The sequence below is a fragment of the Dipteris shenzhenensis genome, chromosome 19 (assembly GCF_047967505.1).
Source record: "Dipteris shenzhenensis isolate YYH24624 ecotype China chromosome 19, Dip_SZ_1.0, whole genome shotgun sequence".
In the NCBI taxonomy this organism is placed as follows: Eukaryota; Viridiplantae; Streptophyta; class Polypodiopsida; order Gleicheniales; family Dipteridaceae; genus Dipteris; species Dipteris shenzhenensis.
In genome coordinates, this window is record NC_141614.1 from 3,363,118 (window position 1) to 3,381,286 (window position 18,169).

Consider the following 18,169-nt stretch of genomic DNA (forward strand, 5'->3'; position numbering starts at 1 on the left):
TTCCATAATGTGCAGCAGGGGTCGCCTGTGCAAAACAACGAGAGGCCAAGGACAACCAAAAGAGTGTGCGTATACTCGTATACAAGTCCTACTAGCAGGGCTAACTGCGTAACGTTGCTATTGCGGGTTCCAACATGAAGCGTTGAAATTTGACGATCTTCTGAAAAATCACCATTCACAAGACCCGGCTAAGACAACCAAAATTTTCACAGACAAGAGGCGCAAATTTTGTGAATTTAGACGTGTGGCGGACCAAGTAGAGCTGCAAACAGGAAGCTATCGCAGTTGCATCATAAGGAGCTTTCGTAGCTACATCATGTGCCAGACTTCCATTTAAATTAACCTTAATCAGGATTTAGCGGGGCTAGAACAGGGGAAAAGACGAAAAACTCGTACTCGTGTTTGTAGGAATGCACAAACCGCAAGAAGACGACTTAAAAGCTCGCAATCGTAGAAGAGGGAGTGGCAGACAGACCCCATCAAATTCACTCGCAGGTGAACGCTCAACTCCACAAAAAGCTCGTACATCTGGCCCAGATCAGCTGCATTGCCGTGGGAATACAAGAGAGTGAGACGAGCGGAAGGATTTCGCACGTAGAGAGCTACGATGTTATGGCCCCTTTTGGTGTTCAACCACAGCACGTCAACGTTGTCTCGATCCGGAACATCGGAAAGCTTCAATTTACCGGTGATCTCGTCTTTGACGACGCGATAGGAGGGAGGTGTGGGAGGGAAGAAGGCGAATCTTGCCGCGACAGAGGAAGTGACCGCTCCCATGGTCAGGACGAAGGGAGGCCCGACTATGATCAGGCAATCTTCATCGCAAGCTTGGCCTGAGAAGCTTGAAAGCGAGCGAGAGAAGAGATCTCGCGCGGCCTTGCACAAAAGAAGAATGCTCTCTTGTCAAAAAACAAACACAGCAGCCCCCTCAACACACCACCTCCCTCAATTTACACAAATATTTGCAACTTTGCACCTCAATTTTATCTATATCGACAATGCGTCTTTAGACCAAAAAGTGTATGATGTATGCACGTAGTGCTTTAGTGGAGATTTGGATCCATTCACTCTCTTCTTTGGGCTTAGCCTTGCCCCGCTAGGGGCACACTATAGCATTGCCCCTCCAAAGCGGGCTTGCTAAATCTCGGATTTTGCAGCGTGTTCCTAGTCCCTCCTCACTAGGAAAAGTTTCAAATTTACGCAACCACTTGTAACCATCCTTTAAAGTTTTCAGTCTGCCTCTTGTTGTTTTATACCAAATTTCATAGGTGAAATGTTAAGTTGAACCTCTCATTAAGTTGAGCCAGTCAATTATTTGGTACAGGACTTGTCAGAACCTCTCATTAAAAAGCTATTTCGAGACATGAACTTGTATCAATTACTGTTGTGTTTAAATTGTGATACATTAGACTATGATTGGGATTGTTGAATTCCTAATGTAGCGTGCTATGGTCCTTATGCATATCATAAATTTTGAATATTACAACGAGCACAAGCCGTGGTGTGAAGAGGGAATGCATTGTAGACAATGACTTGTTAGCATTGGGGCATGAGAATAGAATAAACAATGACAAAGCCAGGAATGTAATGAATAAATCGAGGGAATTAGTTCCAACAGATTATAGGTTATGTAACACAAATGCCCTTCCTATTTTACGAATCAAGGACCTCTCTGAATTTATTGGTTATTGTTTCGCATTTGAGGGAAGAGCTCTAGTGAAGTATGGAACATTCAAAGCATCTAACCCCCCCTACTCTATTTACATGAGAGTTGACTGCTCAAAGATAATAACGCTCCCTGTTCCTCATGCCTACGTCCCCCAATGGAAGGATGTGATATAGATAGGCTATGCCCTTCATAGGGCATGTTTAGCTCTCCCCACCCATCATCTTTGAATTGAGATGAGCACCTTCCAGTTTTTTGAGCCACTCTCTTTTGTTGAACATGTGCTTTGAAGCTCAATATCTACATACCAACCTTCCTTGCCCTCACTCACTGCATAAGTAGAGCAATGCTCAATGAGTAAGAAGAGCTCACATATAGTGACATTAGCTGAGTTTATCTCTGGTGCCTCCTTGCTCTTGGACTCTCTCCTCCACTTCAAGTTAGTCATCTTCTCTTGGCAGTCCTTTGCGTAATGGCCAAGTTTCTTACAGTAGAATCACTTGATATTTTTTTCTTCTCTGGGTTATTAGCCTTGTTGCCTCTTTAGACTTACCATTGCCAAGCTTGTCTTTTGTTAAAAGTGCTTTGTTTTCCTCTTTGTTGTACAGCTTCTCTCGTGCCTCCTCCTGCAGCAACAATAAGGCTCCAGGATCTTCAACAGTAAGATCCTTGCTCCATTGTTCCACTCTTCTATTGTGACAACTGTGACAAAACCTTTGAAGCTCCTAGGTAGCATTCAAAGTGTCAATAGTACTGTGGCTGGCTTGAACCCACCTTTTGACCAATTGAGACAATTTGATCTCTCATGACTTTGACTTTTGTCAAAAAGGTCCTCAATAGAATCTTCCTCATCCATGACCATGTTGAAGAGTTGACGCTAATAAAGAGTCAGAATACAAGACATGTTGTTTGTCTCGTATAGGTGCTTCATAGTGGCCCATGCCTCTAATGACATATGTGCCATCTATATATGAGGAATAATCAAATCTGCCATCATCCTATGATCAACGCAAGGGCTTGGGCATCTTTATCCTCTTATTCTTTGAGTTCATCTGTATCTACATGGACAAGAGTCCTCCCTTTGCCACCATCAACTTTTTTCTTAGGGTTTGCATTTGTTCCTATTGTGAGCTTCCACAACTTTAGAGCTACTAGCTAACTCTGGATCTTCACCTTCTAGATGGGATAATTGGTCCCATCTAGTTTCCCAAACTCTCAAAATTTAGTGATAGTGAAAGGAGGAGGAGGAGAAAGGACGAGCAATGGCTAAAGAGGTTGTGGAGTTTGGCATGTTGTTGTAGCAATAGACAACAAATCTACAAATAACTCTTGCTATAGAAAATTAGAGAAATTTGTACAAACATTAGTTGAATTAGAGTCACCTTTGTGTAGAGGAACTCCTTCCTTCACCATGAAAATCTAGAGCTTGGAACCTTGTTCTGATTCCATGTTGGAAAACACCATGATAGAATCACTCAACCCCACACTCTTTAATGATAACACTGCGCTCATATAATCAATTCACTTGAATCAACTCATTGATGAGAGAGAGAGAGAGAGAGAGAGAGATGTATTTACGTCTTTTAGAGGCCTCAGAGGCCTATGAGATGAAGTACGATCACAAAGAGTAACCCATACAAGCCATTGTGTGGGCTTGCTAAGGCCCTTTGTAGAGTACTACATGCTAAGCTAAACAAATGCAACAAAAGTCTAGTACTCAGACTCAAGATTAAACTACATAGCTTGGTGCCAAGGTGGCTCTCCTATGAGCTGCAAAGATATCTCATATTTGTGTCTACCGGGCTGTTTCTCTCAATAGTATGGGGCATGGTCTCGATGATCTTTGTATCTGGAGCGCCATGTTGATAGTGACCCCTCGGTCAAGCGATCTCACTTGAATATGGTTATGATGGGCTAAACCTCTATTGTGCATGCCCTTGTCCATCTTTGCATCTTTGGATGCATCTCTCCATGTTGCCTTCTTGTCCTCAACTCCGCTATATTCATGGGTGGACTCAAAAGTGTAAAAATATGTAACATGTCGCTAGCTCAATCACAAGTGCCACTCTCCTCCTCCTCTCTGACGCGACATGTCAGGGTCTCTCTACATCATCACATCTCCATCAAATAGAGACAAACACAAAATTGGTTTTGAAATGGATGTCAGGAGAGAGGCCCAAACTTGTATCCCTCTTGAAATAAGAAATCATATCATCCTCATATCTCATAGTATATAGGGCAAGTACAAAGGAAGTGCTCCTCTATCTCCACCTCCTCCAAGATGCATAGATTACAGATCTGTTGCTCTCTAGGTGTACCTATGGCTCTCCCTGTCTCAGAGAGCTCTAGCTTGACTAGAGAGATTATGCTTTCATGCACATTTATAGGACCCCCCTTGATGAAGGGATGGCTATTCAACACATTAGTGAGACTAACGGCCATGTATGCAACACCCTTCTAGGGGTTGATCTATTAATGAGACTGAGTGGCGACGTTTTGAGAGGTTGTAGGTGATGATGGGATCCAGGGTGATCTAGAGGAACCCTACGTCCCCCACCAAATCATACAAGTAAAGTTTGCCACGACACTGCTCTAGGTTGATGCCATCTTTCAAATGGTCATCTATCTCCGTAGGGCCTTGGCACTAGAATTGTTTATATGCCTAGCTAAGAGGGGAATTAGCATGGCTTGACATGAATCCAAATGGTTTCACATCCAAGGCATCCAGATGGATCGTCTCCTCCCCCTTTAGTATAGCTTAGTTGCTCCTAATCACCTAATTCCATAGGATGAGATCAACCGTATCATTCGGTTGGCAACTCCACTCATCATAGACTTGGAGGGGGGACTTGGAGTTCCCCACCAAGGTCCGATTCTACTGTGACCATTTTCTCAGACTATCCGTGGATGGAGTCATTATCAGACCCCAATACTTGGTGGATAGATGAGTATTGGTGGATGAAGTGATTATCAAAACCCAATACTTGGAGGACAGATGAGCCTCACATGCCGTGAGGATTGCCATAGGATAGATGCAGGTCTTGTCCCATCTAACCCTCGCATAAGTTGTGCTCTGGCTTTGTGAGTCATTGTGAAGATTGGACTTGCAAAGATGGTCCCTAGGTAAGTGTATAAATGTATAATGTCTTCTAGCTCCCGTCAATAAAGATGTGTTGATGAAGAATTGCATGTGAGGTGCTAAAAATCATAACCTTGGTCTCCCCAAGGTTGATTGTTAGATCTCTCTCTTTGCAAAACACCTCTAGGGCCTCTAGGTGCCATTGTAGGCCCACTGCTAAGGAGAATAGGATGATGATGTCATTTGTATAAAGCAAATATCCGTATCATCAAGTCAACCAACAACAATCCCCCACCCCCCAGGCTATCAATGAAGGTCGTGATCTCATCAATGTAAAGCTCAAATAATGTTGGTGAGAGAGGGCATCCTTGCTTCACCCCTATTGCACTCTCAATTCAATCTAACAAGCCTCTAGGACCACGTACTCTACCCTTGACTAACTCATATAAGCTCATCACTCCCCATATCATGTCTCCTGGGATATGCATCTCTTAACATCATCTGATCATGTGAAATCATGGAGTATCAAAGGCCTCCTGAAAGTCTATAAAACATGCATAGCCGTTTTGGTATCTTAACCTCACCTCCTTAATGATTGCATGCAAGGTGAAAATGTGATTAAGGGTGGAATGCTACCACCGAAACCCAACCTATCCCAGTGCCCTTTGCATGTGTGTCCGTGTAGGATATGGTCTCTTTCTCTAGTTTTCTCCAATATATATTGGCCATTGTACGACCAATCATGAGGGTACTATAATTCCCAATGTCCATGGGGTCTCCTACTTTGTGTATTGGCACAATAGTGGTGGTACTCCAAGCAAGGGAAAAATCATGGTACACAGTATTATTGAACATCTGTGCTAGGATCAGGGCTAGGACCTTTTGTCCATGTGCAAAATGATAAGTGATAAATCCCTTGTGGTCCTAGGCTCTTTAATAATGGAGTCGACGTTAAGTAGCTCACTCAATTTGTGTTGTGAACAACCTACATGTAGTGAAAAGGGAAGGGAAGACATGTCTAGTGGTGTCAATATGGGACAGCATAGAGCGATGTCACATAAGTGTGCCAGACATTAGGATCTATAATGGGGATAGGTGGCTTTCCCTCATACAAGAATGTCCCCAAACAAAGGTCCAGTCACCTCCTCAAAAAGGTCAAATCACCTCATCCATCTTGTGTAATAGGAAAGTCTACCTCTTACATTGTGTCAAGTGCTAGTAGATCCCTTGTGCCTCTAGTCTCGTTAGATGCCCCAAGGTTTGCTCTTCTGTGAGGCGAAGTCTCATCTCTTGACGCTCATGATAAAACCATGGATTGTGGGGCATGTTCCCATGTTGGGAGTGGGCTCCAGAGTGAGTCAAGGGAAAGGACATAGTGGATACATCCTAGACCATCTCTCTCTGGATTCTTGAGTGTCTATGTATATAAAATGATGCCTCTATAATTGCCCAAAATGAGGGACTAAGTGCCCCTATTTATAGGGGGCATGGTAGCCCCCCTAATAACTGACCTAACAGCCAACATGACTGCTTGTTGTGATTGTCAACTGTTAGTTGGCTGCTTGGTTGAGCCAACCAGCCCTGACTAGGCCCTATAAATAGGCCTACTAGGGTTCCAATTTCTATGGGGCACTCACTACCACTCTTTCGAAGCTTTTTCTTGATATTGTTCCTATGCCATATCCTACATAGTCATGTGTTGACTTCCTTCGAAGACCCCTATGATCTAATGGCTCCTTGTTCCCTCAAACTAGGGCCTCACAGGTGTGGCAATTGATCTCTAATAGGAAGCACATGTCATGTTTTGATAACTTTTCTTCATTTGTCTACTATGTCTTCTTTTGAAATCATTTTCCTACATGTATGGTTGTCTTGTTCTAAAATGTGAGTGTTTCAAATGAGTCAAGTGCAAGTCCTACTTTGTCCCTTGGACCATTTTTTAGAAGAATTGCTCAAATGATATATTGATCCCTAATAATTTTAAAGAAGAATTGCTATGGTGTATTAATTGATCCTGGATCGTTAAAGATCATATCATGCTATGGTGTATTCATGAAAGAGATTGTACATAGGGCATATTAACCTATGCAATGCATTTCTGTGGGGCAATCAATTTGCAACTAGTTATTCGAGTCCTCTTTTAAATGGTTCATATTGTTTTAGCATGAGTTCTTTCTTTTCTTTCATGTATTGTTCGTGAGAATCCATAAGAACTCCAACTTCATACCTTGGAGTATTTTCACAAGGATTTTCTATTATGGTACATTGATCCATAGTGGGTTAAAGATTATCTCATGCTAATAGTATAGTATATTTATTAGAAAGATAGAAATATGTGGATATTATGAAAGATTTACTTTTGCACATTATTACCATAGAATAAATTTGATATGATGTCTTCAAGTTCTATAGGAAATTTATTCCTCGAAAAGCGTAAGGAGATGAATGCTAACAATAAATTAATAATTGATTAGCTATGTAGCTATTAATCAAGAAATGATTCCTACTTTTTAAAAACTATTAAGGATACCACAAATCCTTCCACAAACAAATTAAACATCACCTGGCTATGTAGGTATTAATTAAGATAGGATTATTTCTTCTTAAAAGCTATTAAGGAGACAAAAAACCCTTCTACACACATGCACCTGTAGGTGCACACAGGTACACATGCATGCATTCATGCACACATGCATTCATAAGTATGTATGTACCTACGTACATACATACATTTATAAATGCAAATTATGTAGCACTATACTGACTCTAGATCATAAAGAATATAATGCCACCAAGAAAAGTTATATTATGTTATTTCAAATTGAACTAATTAGTCCAACATGAAATGTATAAATGTCATTAAGAAAAGTATATGTTGTGTAATTTCATATTGAGATAATACATCCACTATGAAATTTATGAGGTTATTTTGGGCAGAGTATAGGTACAATAGTGGCACAATGAAGGAAGATTTGAAGCAATCAAGAATTTGTTCGGCTATATTAAAATAGAACTACACTTGGTGGAGTCACACATGGACATAAGGATACACGATGATAGCCTATTAAAAACTTTCAAGGACCGTGCCATCAAGAGTATAAAGTCAAAGATTTATCAAAGTTATAATTTGAACTAAAAGATGCAACTGGTGCAAGCTAGACAGATGAGTTATAGAACCATATCACCACTATCATAGGATGTTGCATGCTAGCCCTATACAGGAACCAAGTTTCACTACAAGAATTTGACTCTCTTTTTATGCTTTTTTCAACAAAAGTTACATTAAAAAGGTTTTTTCTAGTTTGGAAAGTGTCGATATTTGCATTGAAACAAAATGTCGAATTTTGTTTCGATATTTGCATCCATTTTACTTTTACATCCAATCCATCCTCTCTTTCCACTTCCTTCCATCCCAAAATCCCTATCCATTTTTCCTTCCATCCTCCCCATTCTTCTCCTCCATCCCATTCCCTTAGCAAAAGAGGAATACACTAAATATTTTCCAGCTGGATCCTTGAGTGATTTGTGGGTTTCCTCGTGTCACACATTGTTAGTAATAGTGCTTGAGACTGAGACTTTGACCTTTCCAAATCTCATTCACACCATCCCTTATTAGTTTACCTTATAGTAATTTAATCTACCTATTGACCAGTGTTAAGTGTATTAAGTAGTCATGAACATTTGTAAACCTTGTGCCATGAGTGTAGATGCGATAATCTTTGTTTGCTAGCTCGAGTCACCAAATATTATAGTAGGATTACAAGTGTTCATGATTATTTGATATACTTAAAGCATAATTAGTCAACAAATTAAATTTGTACAAGGAATACTGGTAAGGGATGGAGTAAATTCAGTTTGGAAGGACCAACATCTCAGTCTCAAAGGACTATCACTAACAATGCGCCGCACAAGGAAACCCATAAATCTCACAAGAATCCAATTGGAAAATAATTAGGGCTTTTTTTTTTGCTGAGGGGACATGTGTTTGATCTTTCAAAAGGTAATATAGTTCTCAACTCAAGAAAGTATGCAAAGAGAATACTCACATCATTAGAAATGGATTCATGCATGTTTCAATGATTGCATCCTTTACAAAGGAACATATGAGCACTCTACAGATTTTCCACAATGTGGTGCATCTTGATCTAGACAAGACACATAAGGAGATAAGATTGGGGAAAGGTATTACTACACATGCCCATCTTAACATGTATAACACACATCCATTGTGAATCCTTGGTTGAACTTATGGATTGGAATTCTCACAATCACTCCATGGATGACCATTAAGTATCCTTGTAGATGGAAAGTCTTAGAGACATGTAGAAAAGAAGTGGCTAGAGTCTAGACTTGGGCCTCAAAATTTGCATCTTGGATTGGATATAGATGTTGTTAATCCACTTGGGGAACAATCTACATCATGGTCCACGTGTCCAATGGTAGTCATGACATATAAGATTCCAATTGACCATAAAGAAGGCACATTTGATGCTGGCACTTATTGTGCTAGGCAAGCATAAGTGAAGAACATGGATGTGTATCTAGTGCCTTTGATAGACGAGTTGCAAATATTATGGAATGGCATGGAGTTTTACTACATTTCAAGGCCTTTGGGCCGATGTCATTTTCAAGTGAAGTCATTCTAATGTGGACAATGCATGACGACCTTGGCTTGCATGATTGCTCAAGTATAGAAATTATCTTCCTCTTAATTCACTAAAATCAAATTATGATTGAATGTGTTCTTTTTTCACTTCTTAAGATTACCTTTTTGTGTCTTATTACTTTAATACATCTCCAAGTGTCGCATACCATAAATATCCAACTTGTGGACATAGTTTTTGCATTTGATACTTTAAAAATCTTGCAAAAATGGTAGATAAGAAGTTCTACTATGAACCATCCATATCGAGTGGATCCATCTTTTGGTGTTGTAGAAAAAGCTCCTATTCCCACAACACGTTAGATATAGAGATTGGGAGCAACTTTGGAATGATTCAAAAGTCCTAATACCTTCACTTGGCATGCAACGTGTTTCCATATTCTACACTCTTTTGTATTGGAGGCATCATAAAATCACACATCTATTAGGCCCAATGCATATATTAGAAAATGTGGCAAAAAGTTATATGGAAGCAATAAATACAACATGAAAGCACAAGAGGACTTGAAAATGATGGGAATCAAAAGGGCCTTCTAATCAAAACACATCAATGGCAAGGTAATTTTACCAAAGGTACCATGGGTGTTTGGAAAAACAAAAGAGAGAGACGTAAAAAGTGTTAGTGTGTATGAAAACCTCGATTGAGTACAAACATAACTTGAAGCATGCCTTTACTGCTATGAATGGAAAACTAAGTGGTCTCAAGTCACATGATTGGCATAACATGATACAGGTAACATTATCTCCACTTGAATTCAAAAGATCTTTACTCTTGGTTCAATTTACTAACACATTATTGTTACTGTAGTATGTGCTTCCACTTGCTTTGTGGGGATGTAGTACTAAACATGCATTGAATGACATCAACAAGCTCAGTATATTTGAAAGTTATTTTGGAGGGTCTATTGTGATTTATAGTTTCGTCTACAAGCCTCACAAATCATTCTTGTTTTGTTTTCTTGAGAAATATCATTCTTGTTCTTAGTTATACACTGAGAAAAGTATTTGATAGGTCATATGGTACAACCTCAAAATCTAGTATAGATGGTATCACTCGTAATTTTGAGAAGGAATTTGTGGCAAATTCAACTTAAGATGAACTTTTCCACTACATGTTTTGATAATAAAAAGTGTGTCTACATTTGTTGGCTTCCAAACACTTTCAGGGAAGAAGAAAACCCAGACAATAAAAAAATGCAGAAAAGTGCTTAAGAAAGTGATTTGTCTTTACAAACATTTTAACAAACAAACCTCCCTATCTAAAGTAATGTTCCACATATAATATGTAAGGAAGAAAAGGACATCCTTCCTCTCAACTATGGAACAAGAGGAAGAAAACAATACAATGGAGAAATGGGTTGACCCAACATACAACACATGCTTTCACTTTCATGAACCAAATTCTCATTAATGCGAACTAAAATAGTAGAATTTGTCCAAAATAAAAGAGAAAACAATTCAATAGATGTACTGATGCCTTCAATCCCTTGACAATATTTCAAGTAAATATTACAATAGACCGATATACAAAGAATGTAAACTTAAAAAAGAAACTAAAACTATGCAAAGATTTAAATCCATGATTATAGATATGGCTACATGCTTGTTATTACTATGAGAGGCTATGTTTACACACAAAATCAAACAAATGATTGGAGCAATTAAGTCATCCTTAATGCAATCTATCAAAATAGATGTTGTTGAGCAAGGAAAATTCCCTTTTCCATCATCTTCCAAATATATGGAAGTAAATGAACTAATCCAAAATTCGATGCTATGTACTTTGGTAGAAAAGCAAATTGGAGAGTACATAAAGATCCTTTAATGCAATAATGGAGGTGAATATAAGTCAAATGAGTTCAATTACTTCTGAAGGCAACATTATTGCACATGGACACGTGAGCAAGAAATGCTAGTCTTAATCTATTCCTATAAAAGGGAGGTCACTTTCATGCAATAATATATGCAATATCTCAAGTCTCTCTATGAGTACAAGTCTCAATCTTGTGATCTGATTGAACTTTAGTATATGATTAACTAGTCTAACTAATCATCAATATGGGTGCACTTAGGATCCACCCACCTTAGATTAGCTTAAGCACACTGTAGCCATGCATGTTGAACGTATGTGTATTTGCAGCAAAAACAGCATAAAAAGATAATTTGCATGCACGCATGCTCCTCAGTAGAATGGTGTTGCAAAAAGAAAGAATTGTGTCATAGCAAAGTGAGCCAAATGCATGCTATAGACGAGAAGAATGTTCCTCATCCTTATTGGTCTAAAGCCTGTGAAACTATAGTTTGTGTCATGAATAGGAGTCTAATAGCCATCCTATAGAATGTAACACCAAAAAAACCTTTGATAAGGTAAAGCCTTCTATAATAATATTTGACAGTTTTTGGTTGTCTTGCATAGGCACACATACCCAAAGAGCTCTATAACAAGTTGGATATGAAATCCAACTGATATTTCTTTAGGAACCACAAAAAAAAATTCAAAGGCATATGGCCTCTTTGATCCTATTAAAGTAAACTTATTCTGTTTAGAGATGTTTTTTACTAAAATATCTTCTTTTTATGAGCCCACAAAATCTTAGTAACACCATCTACAACTCTAATTATTTAAATAATTACCTTTGATAATTTACTACCTCTACTCAGAAAGAGATAATACCATGGTAATGATGTAGGTAAAAGGCAAAGAAAAGGTCCTAAACATAGTTGATGTAGCAATCACATTGGTTATGATTCACTAATATACGAGAGAGTTACACTATAAATGTCAGAAGATCTACTCATGATCATAAGGAAACTTGGTTATCCCCAATGTCAAAAGACTTTCTATATTACATGGAAACCTAAATGGACTTACAAAAATAACTTTGCATTCATGGCCAAAGTAATGACCTGGAAGACTAACCTCATCCCTAGAGGTAGTTCAAGTTTTAAAATGGCAATAGGTAATGGATGAAGAGTGCAATGCTCTTATCAAGACTTAGACATTAGGCCTCCCTAAATAGAAAAAGCCCACAGCCTACAAATGGGTTTACAAAGTCGATCTCAAATCAAATGGAGAAATTGATAAGTAAAAAGCTAGACTAGTTTCCAAGGGACATGCCCAGGAATGTGGAACAGATTATGAAGTGACAAACTAGCAAAGAGTCCCGTGTTTCATGCAAAAAAAAACACGTTGTAGTGCATTACTACTCCATCCGAGAAAGAGTGTTCTCATTGACGAAATAGACCTTGTTCACTGCCCAACACAAGAACAAGTAGTTCACAAAGCCAATTTCCCTTGACAAGCTTTCATACTTTTGACAAAAACTTGGTCTTTGCCAGCTCCTAGGGATTACGTATTCACATAATCATGTGCACTTTTTGTGTGATTTATGTTTGTGAGCATCATTTTCATGCAATCATGCATGCAATGCTAGCAACACCTTGCCAATGTAAAAATACAAGAAATTAGCAATTTACCACTAGTAGCAAGACTATATCAGCAATAAAATGTTAACATATTACTAATAAAAATACATTTACTTGCTATCGGTAGCATGCAGAATTACCGTCAGCAAACACAATAGTTTTGGTGGGATATTAGACCAGTATTAAAAGTACTCTCGGTTTGATATGATCAGTGACCATCATATTACCTCCAGTAATGGTCATACAGAGTGTGGTACCATTATAATGGTCATATTACCTTCAATAACATCTCTACTCAAGGTGCTATATGGTACAACTCCCAAGGTGCAAGTACCTAGATTCTCTTGCAGAGGGAGGCAATATTTATCATTTTTTCTTTTGGATCCATGTACGCATGTTGTATCATGGTGCATGCATGTTGTATCACGTTCTTGCCTACATTTTATTTTGTATAACATGCATGTGTTGTATATCATGTTGCATGTAAGCACTCTCCATCATGTTGTACAGATACATTCTCCATCATGTTGCATGCATGCATTCTCTGGCATCTTGCATGCATGTAGTCTAAATCGTATTACATATATGCATTCTCCAACGTGTTGCATGCATACATTCTCCATCATGTTGCATGAATTCATTCTCCAGCTTGTTACATGTAGTATTGTGTTACATGTATGCATTTTGCATCTTGTCGCATGCATGCATTCTTCATCATTTTGCATGCACACATGCTCCATCATGTTGCATGCATGCATCTTGTATTATGTTGGATGCATACATGTTGCATTTGTGAGTCTTAAATTCGATTGTACATATATCATGCGACATCATCATGCATATCATGTAGCATCGTCATGCATCATATCATGCTGCATCATGTAGTACTCATGTTTCATCTTGCCATGTAGCTTCATTAGTCATCACATCATGTTGCATCATCTTACATCATGCGACATCTCAATGCATCCTATTATCATTGTGTTGCATCCTATCACATGGAATGTTGCATGAACTCATACTAAATGTTACATATACTTGAATTGTGAAATGTTATGTGCTTCAAGCTTTAATAATAAATTTATCCATGTGCTTGAATTTATGCATGTAGAATACTTTTCCTACTATTTTCAATGCACATGTGACCAAAGAAATACCTACCTCTACCTTCACACAGCCTATTTGAAATGTTAAAGGGAGATGAGTCACATCATGATGATAAAGCCAAAAGAGAAAGAAAGAGACCATTACATGAGAGAAGGCTCAAGACGAAGAGGAGCGTACTCATGCAACTCATGCATGCTTTGAGTGCATACAATGAATTGCCATTGCACGTCTTCAACACTTGCCAAACACTACCCAATGAACCTCAAAGTGGGTAGATCCAACTAGCACTTATTGGAAGGACATCAAGAACTTAGTGTCCAAGGATGACATATTATTGGTCTTGCCACTAGATGCAGATGAGAAATCTGATGTAGAGGGAAGCCAAAGAAGGTGAGGTGTTTGGCCTTAGGTTCTCAACCCATTCAAAAGCATGGGCAATGGATGATCATGAATTGTTAGCACCCAGAGATCCAAGCTGAAGCACATAACATTTACATTAATGTATATGGCAAAAAAAGCCCCACCATGGGCATGTGCCTTTGTCCTTCATAAAGATGTTATATATGTACTTTGTAAAAGGCTATCCTTCTATAGCGTCAAACGTACAAAGCCATATGGATGGATGTTGGAGTAACACAAGAGGTGCTCTCACTTGCATTGATGAAAGCATGATAGAAAACGGAAGAGAATTGGAGAAGCTGTCATGAAAATGAATATTTTTTTGAGGAGATTCAGTGCTTCAAAGCACAACGACAATTGAAGTTTCACAAATACTCACTGCTCTATGGGTAGGGTTACAAAAATTGAATGTGCGCTTAAGGCAATAGCGGATCTCACGACGACTAACACGTCGTAAGCGATGGGCCTTCCTCACCCACAGAATGGACGAGGTGATCAGTTCATTTCGAGGGGGAGATCCCACCATTGATTAGGGGCTTCTATATGAGGGGAAGCCACCTATACCCATAACAGACCCATATGCATGCTCTCTTTATGATGTCCCGATGCAGGCACCCTGATATGTCCACTATGCCTAGGCCCACCACTTGCCACTTGTTCACTGCACAGAATGTGCGGGGTGCACTCAGCTGGCTTCATAGCCGGAGAGCACAGGACCATGAGGGGCTACGAACTGAGCATTTCGATCATGGACAGGAGGTTTTGGCTCCGGTACTAGCACAGATGTTCAACCACACCATATGTCACGGCTTCCCACCGTCATACCACCATAGTATCAATACACAAGGCATGCAACCCCATGGATATTGGGAACTATCACACTCATGATTGGCCACACGTTGGCCAAGATGTATGGATTGCTACTGGAGGGGGAGATCAACAACCATATAGAGGCACATGGGTAGTGTGCTCTAGGGCAGGCAGGTTTCCGGAGACAACACTCCACTCTCGACCACATCTTCACCCTAAGGACTATCATTGAGGAGGCGAGGTCGAGAAGCCAGAAAGTCTACGCTTGTTTTGTAGACTTTCAGAAGGCTTTCGACACTGTCCCACAATCCCGCATGATCAAGAGACTACAGGATATGCAAATTCCAAAGGTTCTGATTTGGGGAGTGGTGAGCCTATAGGAGTCTGTCAGAGGGAGAGTTCGTGTCCCAAGAGAGCACGATCGGAGTAATGCAAGGATGCCCTCTCTCTCCGACTCTCTTCGGGCTCTACATTGATGAGATTACGTCTTTCATAGATCGTTTAGGAGGCGAGGGAGCACCACTAGTTGACTTCATGACATAGATTCTACTATATGCGGATGACATAGTCCTCCTATCATCTTCGGCAGAGGGAATACAGAGACATCTAGATGCCCTAGAGGTGTTTTGCAGAGAGAGACCTGATGGCTAAACTTGGGAAGACCAAGGTCATGATCTTCAACACCTCTTACACAGTGTTTCCCCGACATAGCTTCACATACCAAAGTCACCCAGTGGAGATTGTGTAGTCCTACGCATACTTGGGTGCACTTTTCACAGGGCCATTTTTCATGATGACCCATGCAACCAGAGCACGACTCACACGAAGGCATGGTGCTTTGGCCCGACTAGAGCGACAGTGCTTCCACGCGCACTTCCAGTATCCACCGACGAAGTGTTGGCTTTTCGACACTCTAGTGAGGTTGACTGCCATGTATGCAACACCTTTTTGGGGGTGTGATATTTCACCAACAGAATGGAGAAGATTTGAGCAGCTACAGGTGTTTATGGGCTCTACGATGATTCAGAGTAAGCCCTTGGTCCCCCTTCAGATAGTATAGGCAGAGTTTGCCATGACCCCTCTCCAAGTTGATGCCATTTTTCAGACAGTGACCTTCCTCCACAGAGTTTGGGACCTACCTCGCAAGAGACTTCTGAGGCTAGCACTAGAGTCGTCCATACGACTAGCAGAGAGTGGGGTAGGTACAACATGGTTTGCACGCATCACTGCATGGTTTGCCAGTCACGACATTCAGGTGAATCAACTCCCCCCATTTCAGTATAGCATGGATGCACCGCTTGAGTTGATCCCACGAGATGTGATTAACCGCATCATACGGTTAGATCTCCTCCACCTCCACACACCTCGCACTTTCGGGGGGGAACCAAGAGTTCCGCACCAAGACCCAGCTCTACTATGACCACTTTCTGAGAGTATCGAAGGATGGGCTCATCATCAGACCTTAGTATCTCGAGGACAGAGGAATCTCACATACACTCAAGATTGCCATCGGACAGATGCGAACCTCGTCCCATCAGCTGAGGATTGCGATAGGAAGAGTTGCAAGCTTACCCAAAGAGCAGTGGACTTGCAGGTTGTGCACGATGGGGACGGTCGAGACAAAGGAGCACTTCCTATGTGTCTGCCCAGCCTACTATGAGATCTGAGGATGCTACCACTACCTTTTTAAGGAGGGGTACGGATTTGGCCCTCTCATGATGGATCCACTTCCAGGACCAAGTCTATATTGGGCTCTACTTGATGGAGATGCGACGACACAGGGAGACACTGCTACAACATACCAGAGAGCAGCAGAATGGGACCGCCCCACCAGAGGGTATTGAGGTAGACCGAGTGCAGAGACGGGTCACAGATTTCTATGCATTTGACTCAGCCCAAAGGCACTCTGGGATAGAGGAGGAGCTAGCCCACATGAGAGAGATGGATCGGTGGAGAGCGCCAACATAGCACTTCTAGGCGAGGGACACAGAGACCATACACGATGCAACAGGCGACTAGAGCAAGCACGATCGAGGTTCAACCTATTTCAACTCTCCTTAGGGGAGATCGACTGAGGCGAGGCATCACTCTTGACATAGCCCATCGGATCCAGAGATCGAGGAGACCACGCTCTCCACCACCACGGGAGACATCTCGACAGATGCAGATACGTGAGCTCTTTGCATCTCATCAAAGAGCCACCATGGAGCTTGGATACGTGGAGCCAGTTCATGCACTTGGGACTCTAGCTCTGAGCACTTTATATTTTCATGCCACCCTCATGCTATTTTGCTACTTTTTGCTATTTTGTACTAGTGAGCCCTTTGCCCCGACCCACAGTGGTCTGTATGAGTTATTTGATTCTGTACTTTGTCCCATAGGCCCGCGAGGCCTCCTGAGAACGTTAATATATCTTTCTTTCTTTCTCTAATAAGAACACTCGTACCTTTCACAATTGCTTGTTTTGCTAGGATGTCCTATCCAATTTTGGCAATTCTAAATTTCATAGACACGGGTTACCTTGGGTCATCTTTTACACTACTCCATGCATTCTCAAACTTGTCTTCTCCGCACCAAACTTCTCATATCCCCAATTGTGTCCAATGGGCTGATTGCATCATCCATTTACCTTGCTAGTGTGAAATTAAAAGCTTTATTATTTCTTCTGCTCCCAATGGTATCCTAGATGGCCATCTATGGTGTCTAAAGCTTTTTGGCCTATGCTTCCATCTTTGTTTCCAATTTATCTTCCATTTGTATGTATTCCTTACAGCACTTGTCCTTGGGCATTCTGCACCTCTTCCAAGGCCTTTTTCTACATCTGAAATTTTCCTAATTAAGGCATCGAATGTCAAGGTGTCTTGAACTCTAGCCTTCCACTATCCTCTTACTTCTACCACAGCACCTTGAGGCTTAAGGCTTGCTCCTCCATTGCCTTGCACTCGCATGACGTTGCCCGAATTTCCCATGCATATAAAAAGACATTCCTCATTTTGGTACTATATTTCCTGGCCAATGT

The 18,169-nt window shown here is 40.6% G+C and overlaps 1 protein-coding gene across 1 annotated transcript in view; it reads right to left on the reverse strand.

The window, feature by feature from the left end:
- LOC147889941 (alpha/beta-Hydrolases superfamily protein) overlaps positions 1-957 on the reverse strand; it is a 41,938-nt gene extending 40,981 nt beyond the window's left edge. The window contains exon 1 of the mRNA XM_087390364.1: positions 476-957. Within this exon, the coding sequence (XP_087246490.1) occupies positions 476-777 (302 nt within the window). The 5' untranslated portion in view covers positions 778-957. The remainder of the gene's footprint in view (positions 1-475) is intronic.
- Between the last annotated feature and the right edge of the window lie 17,212 nt (positions 958-18,169).